The sequence below is a fragment of the Chiloscyllium plagiosum genome, chromosome 21 (assembly GCF_004010195.1).
Source record: "Chiloscyllium plagiosum isolate BGI_BamShark_2017 chromosome 21, ASM401019v2, whole genome shotgun sequence".
Lineage (NCBI taxonomy): Eukaryota > Metazoa > Chordata > Chondrichthyes > Orectolobiformes > Hemiscylliidae > Chiloscyllium > Chiloscyllium plagiosum.
In genome coordinates this window covers 14525507-14532058 of record NC_057730.1, presented here as the reverse complement: position 1 = coordinate 14532058, position 6552 = coordinate 14525507, and the positions used below count along the sequence as shown (strand labels likewise).

Here is a 6552-nt window from a genome sequence, read left to right as displayed (position 1 = left end):
GAATTATGGTCACTGGTCCCAAAGTGCTCCCCCACTGACACCTCAGTCACCTGCCCTGCTGTATTTCCCAAGAGTAGGTCAAGTTTTGCACCTTCTCTAGTAGATACATCCACATACTGAATCATAAGGTTTTCTTGTACACACTTAAGAAATTCCTCTCCATCTAAACCCTTAAAACTATGGCAGTGCCAGTCTATGTTTGAAAAGTTAAAATCCCCTACCATAACCACCCTATTGTTCTTACAGATCGCTGAGATCTCCTTACAAGTTTGTTTCTCAATTTCCCTCTGACTATTGAGGGGTCTATAATACAATCCCAATAAGGTGATCATCCCTTTCTTATTTCTCAGTTCCACCCAAATAACTTCCCTGGATGTATTTCCAGAATATCCTGACTCAGCACAGCTGTATTGCTATCCCTTTTAAAAATACAACTCCCCCTTCTCTCTTGCCTCCCTTTCTATCATTCCTGTAGCATTTGTATCCTGGAACATTAAGCTGCCCATCCCTGAGCCTTGTTTCTGTAATTGTTATGTCATCTGTAATAGAATTTCTCCTGGTCACACCCTCATAGATTTTCTCCTCAATTGTTAAGTCTAGCAAAAGTCAGTGGAGGCAATGTACTTAATGGAAGAGATGGGGATCTTATCTGCCAACAAAGACATTGAGAGAACTGTGTCACCTCTTTAAAATGTGGAGGTGCCTGTTCTAACATCAGCACCTTGATAACCTGTTATGGTCTCTCTACCTTAATTAGTTTGTACAGTTTTGGATTACTTGTAACTTTGGCTAGACCCTTGGCATGTGACTCTTATACTTGACATTGTATTCCAGCTTTTTGGTTTGTTTCCAGCATCACCTTATTTTTAATTTTTTGTTATCATCTCTCTGTCTCAATTAATCAGACTATAGGAGATCCCTTTGCTTGTTATTCAGCTGTTGACACTATGCCCACACCATCTGACACTTTGGATCACACGCACAGACTTATTCGTCAGCCTGACTATTCACACCATTTGTACAATATTTTGATCTCTGCCTATAAATTATGTGTCTGTCTGCTTCTCTTCACTTCACCTGACGAAGGAGCAGCGCTCCAAAACCTTGTGATTTCAAATAAACATGTTGGACTATAACCTGGTGTTGTGTGGCTTCTGACCTCTTTTGAGATTAAGTGTTGCAGTTCCTTTGTACTGATTCTCTTTTTAACAGGTTTGTAGCACTTGGAGTAATACATTTATTCCTTTCTTTACCTGTGTTGCAGGGGTCTTACCGGTGGTTTTTAAAATTGTGACATCAACAGCAGCATACTGGATGTACTCTAATCCACAGCAGCCTAATAATAGCACAGAGACTGCTGCTGGAAGCTCTCTCTTAACTCTTTTTTTTTCTGGATATTCTTGGAAGGGGGAAACACAAAAATGTCTGTAAGAAGTGCCTCTCTGTCAGGAGCTTGGTGGTCTGGGGAAAATGACAGTTTCCTCATTATCCCAAGTTGCTCTCCCCTCTGTTTGAAATTTGTCTAACTCCTTCCATTGACTTCACAAAGCAGTTTTGCCAGTTATCCACATAATTTACAGCAGCAATCAACTGTCTCTGTTGGTGTCCTCTTTCAAAACATACTTTATTGGAATAAAAGGCCAAAAACAAATGTCGGCAACAATATGAAGAGCAAAGGCTAAAAATTCCACAGTAAGCAACTCACCCTTGACTCTCCAAAAGTTTACCTGCCATCAGTAAGGCACAACTCAGGAGTGTGTTGGAATACTCCCCACTTGTCTGGATTAGTGCAACTCCAACAACACTCAAAAAGCTTGACATCATTCAGGACAAAGCAACTCAGTTCATTGACAAATGACAAGCAAACATTGGTACGGGAAATGTCAGCACACACAAATAGTGTATGGGCAGGCGTGCCAGAGAAACCACTGTCGCTGTCAATTCGGCCTCTGCCAGCATATCCCAGAATTGGCTGGCATTGCTTGCACCAGTGCCATCTTTAAAAGGTCACCATGCATTCAGACAAGCGCTGTCAATCCAGAGCTACCCTGCACAATCCTGACATTTGCCTTGACATGGTAGCCATGGGAAGATCAGCACTCCACTCTGTGGGCAAGGTCCATTGAGGTCCTACCACAGTCATCGAAGGCCAACCTTGATCCTGCCTCCCTTTCCTCTTGATCTTCATCCTGCAGCTGAGGTTGTCATCAAAATAGAGTCGAAAAGTGTGGCACTAGAAAAGCACAGCAAGTCAGGCAGCATCTAAGGAGCAGGGGTGTCGACGTTTTGGACATAAGCCCTTCATCAGGAATGTGACAATAGGGTAACAAGCTTCGCAATTTCATGACAGTCTGTCATAGCGAAGCAATGCACTTTACAGGTATGCTGTAATGAGTTTTGGAAGTTTCTCCCTCAGAGATTCCTCAGCCAGCAGAACCACTGCTTGAGAATACCTGTGGCCTGTCCCATGACATTCATGGTCACAGCACTGGTTTCGCAGATGTGTTGTCCAAGTGTGGTTGAGTTGCAGAGCAGTTCTGTGAGTTACATGTGGAGTGTGTATCCTTTGTGTTTGCCAATAAGTCTCTGATTTAAAATGGTAGTAACAGCTGACCGATACGAAATAAACACCTAGTGCGTGCTGTCAAAATCAAGGAAATGCACCAGTATGATCTGCACAATGGCGCATCAACTGTGTGTTCATTGAAATCTCATTGAAATAAGTGAACACAGCCAAGTGTTTTTATTTAATAGCTTTCGACACCATCAGGATTCCTTCTATTCTGGAACTGTCATGTACTTGTTTCTCCCTACTTATGTAGTTCCTCCTCCTGGAGTATAATGCCTCCATGATTTGATTTGATTTGGTTTATTATTATCACATATACCTAGATACAGTGAAAAGTTTTGTATTGCAAATTGTGCAGGCAGTTCAAACCATACAATGATCAGAGGGTGATTGAACAGAGCGAGAAATACAATGTTACAGCTGCAAAAAAAGTGCCCAAAAAGCAGGATCAGCATTAAATTTGAAATTTGGGAGGTCCATTCAGCAGTCTAATAACAGCAGGGAAGAAGCTGTTCTTGTTGGTATGTATGTTTAAGCTTTTGTATCTTCTGCCTGATGGAAGACATTGGAAAAGCTTATAACCGGGCTGGGAGGGGTCTTTGATAATGTTGACTGCCTTTTCACAGCATTGAGAAGTATAGGTGCAGTCTTTGGATAGGTGGTTGTCTTGTGTGATTGACTGGGCTGTGTTCACAACTTTTTGTAGTTTCGTATTGTCTTAGGCAGAGCAGTTGCCACAACAAGCCTGGTGACCCCCTTAATGTCACACTCCATTAAAAAGTGAGAGATAACGAGTAATGCTCCTGGTGCCAGTTTGGAAGGATTTTGAGGCATAGAAATTATTGGGTATTGTGACTTAGATTTCCACTGACAGTACCACCCTCATCTTGCTCTGTGTGTTCAGTTAAGTAATGGACACAATTCAGTGACCAACTCCTTGGTGCGGCACAGGCATCACTGCAGATAAAAGAAGTGCTCTTTGAAGACCTTGGATGGGGAAAACATTAATAGAATCCTTGCAGTTCAGAAAGAGGCCATTCAGCACATCAAGTTTGTATCAACCCTCTGATGAGCATTCTACCCAGACTGACCCACACCCCATCCATGTAACACGACATAGGGTTTTTACCATGGCCAATCCATCTAATCTGCACATCTTTGGACTGTGGGAGGAAACCCACTCGGACACGGGAAGAACATGCAAACTGCACACAGCCAGTCGCCTAAGGCTGGAATTGAACACGGGTCCCTGGAGCTGTAAGGCAGCAGCACTAACCACTGAGCCACTGTCCCTCATTCTGTTGAGAGTGCTGCCCCTAGTCCATGCTCTGCAAACTATTCTCTGTTCCTGTGTTCTCTGCTGCCTTTGCTCCATCTTCCATTCATGTTTTAGCCCAAAAGGGACTGCAGTTATGGTCTCCATGCTAGTGAGCAAGCTATCTGGTTAAAGCCCTTCTGAATTTTCAGTTTGTAAAATACTACTCCCTACTTATTGCAATAACTCCTTTGAGTTCCTCCAACAGCATTGTACTTTCATTCACTGCAACAGCAAGAAGTCAAAAGCAGCTCAACCCGAACGGTTCCTTGAAGGAATCTTTAGAGTATGAGTACAGAGGTAGTTTGGAGGCGAGGTGGGGGCTGGGGGTCAGAGTCCTTGGTGCAACTGAATACATGTTCAGCCATTTTCTGAATTGCAGATCTGGCACTAAATCAGTCTTATTACTTAATGCAATTATCTGCCCACACCACATGCTTCTGGCACATGGGTGGCAATGTAACATTATTGTCTCTCCCAAAATAGGATGGGCACCACCCAGCCACTACCCTGCTAATTCTATCACATCTGGGTGCCTGCATATTGAGCCCAACTCTGCAGCCGAGATTCTTTCCACATAGATAAACCAGATAATGAAATAAAAACAAGATCTAAAAACATTAATTGAATGTGATGCACAAAGAACCACATTCAAACTGGTTTAAACAAACACACTGTGTTGTCTTTTAGTTACCAAACTAAAATAATCCATCAATAAACCTTGTATAATGTACTCACATGGCTCGATACGATTCACATGATATATTAGTGGGTATAGAGGCCAGCTCCTCGGCTGTGATACTGGGCAGCAGCAATTGTAATCTTTTCTGGAACCACTCAACGTAATCTGTGGTATTAAATCTCACAAACTGGGGTCTCAATAGCTGCATAATCCCATTCAGCAATATGTCCCTTATTGCTGTGCTTTTGATGGCTTTAATGTTCATCTGGAACAAAAGAAATGCTGATTAATTAACGACACCATCGCAAGTTAAATGAAAAATATACTGAAAATTGCAGTTCACCTTCAGAGTTCCAGTCAACCACAATTCATTGATTTCACTGAATCAAAGAATGTCTACTGTCAGGAAGGCAGGCTGTTCAGCCCAATGAATCAACACCGACCCTCTGAAGAGAATCCCACCCTCTACCCTATCCCTGTTACCCTGCATTCCCCTTGGCTAATCCACCTCGCCTCCACATTCCTGGACTCTATGAACTTTGGGAGGAAACCCACATGGACACAGGAAGAATGTATAATCTCCAGGCAGCCAGACACCTATGGTTCAAATTGTACCCAGGTCCCTAGCACTCTGTGAGACACTGAGCCATCGTGCCACCCCATAAAGGCTAAACAATCTGTAATTAATCCCATCAGACAAAAAGGATCAATCTGCTTTGATATTTCCAACATTTTAGCAAAGTACATCTTATTTCCATCCCACTAAATATAATTGCAGAATAGGTAAGCTCTTTTTTACTATTCCCATAAGTGTTAACTAGTAAACTAAGAATCAAAACCTGTAAGACTTCCTTGGATAATGGAATTGGGCAACATTCTGTCCTTTCCTTTGTTGCTGTAGGTCCTGCTATTGCTACACAGAGCAGTTACCAACACAAACTAGCATAGGCTTTTAGTAATAATGTAAAGCAAATAACAACAATTTGGCAAGCTATTTTACAACCCTAGCCATTTTTATTTCATGTCTTCAATGGAAATTGAAGAGAGCTGTGAAAATACACACTACCTCACAACCACCCACTTTATACAGTGACAAACTCTGCCCAATGTATGGTCACTGCTCATGCTAATGTTAGTTGCAATGTAAAATGCATTTAATATTCCAAATTAATTCACTATTTTTAAAATACACCACTACTGTGGTGGCACTTGAACCTGAAGTATTAGGCTGATCCTGAGATTGCTGCATCACCAAACCCGGTTCATCCAACACTCAAACACTATTACCTGCAATAGAAGGAGTTTGAAAATGAAAAAGGTAGTCAAAAGGTAGACAAAAGGAAAAGTTTCTTACCACTTGTGTCTCATTCACAAATTGGGTAATAAAGGTGACCAGTTCAGTGAAGCTTCTATTACCAAGGGCATCAATGATCATTTTGATGTGAGATGTGTTATTCAGTGACTTTACAGCCAGTCCAGAGAGTTCAGGTGTATTCAGTAGTTCCAATATTTCATGCTACAGAAAGCAAAAGCCAGTATTTTAAAAACAATAAGTTCACAGAATTGAAAATAATGTGTTGATGTCCTATCTCTGAAAACTGTACAGCGTATGGTAAAGTATAAACAACGTACTACAGACAAGTTCTTGTTCAACTGCAGTAAATCTATGGAGGAAACGTGGGCAATGAATTTATAAAAGTTCTTCTGTAGCCAGTCACGGGTTCCAGCCATGTCGGAAGAACATGGAATTCCTTTGGAACCTACAAGGCAAAAATCAACATTGTTAACGGACAAATCTACAGAAGGAAATCCCTTGAACAATTACAGAACGTAAAGGGAGGATTCTGTAATTCCCTCAATTGAAATGGTTCTCTCAGTGCTACAGATTCAATTTCACATCTGCTTGTTTTAAGACAATCTATGAGGGGATGCCAACCAGCAATCAGCTAAAAAAAATCAGATCAATTACCTTCTCCATTCCTGTTC

The 6552-nt window shown here is 41.6% G+C and overlaps 1 protein-coding gene across 1 annotated transcript in view; it reads right to left on the bottom strand.

Moving 5' to 3' along the window:
- Window positions 1-6552, bottom strand: part of LOC122560427 — a 225201-nt gene that overhangs the window by 174930 nt on the left and 43719 nt on the right. Inside the window, exons 17-19 of the mRNA XM_043711060.1 lie at window positions 6199-6326; window positions 5921-6082; window positions 4623-4831 (exon numbers count right to left, since the gene is read on the bottom strand). Of these exons, the coding sequence (XP_043566995.1) occupies window positions 4623-4831; window positions 5921-6082; window positions 6199-6326 (499 nt within the window). The remainder of the gene's footprint in view (window positions 1-4622; window positions 4832-5920; window positions 6083-6198; window positions 6327-6552) is intronic.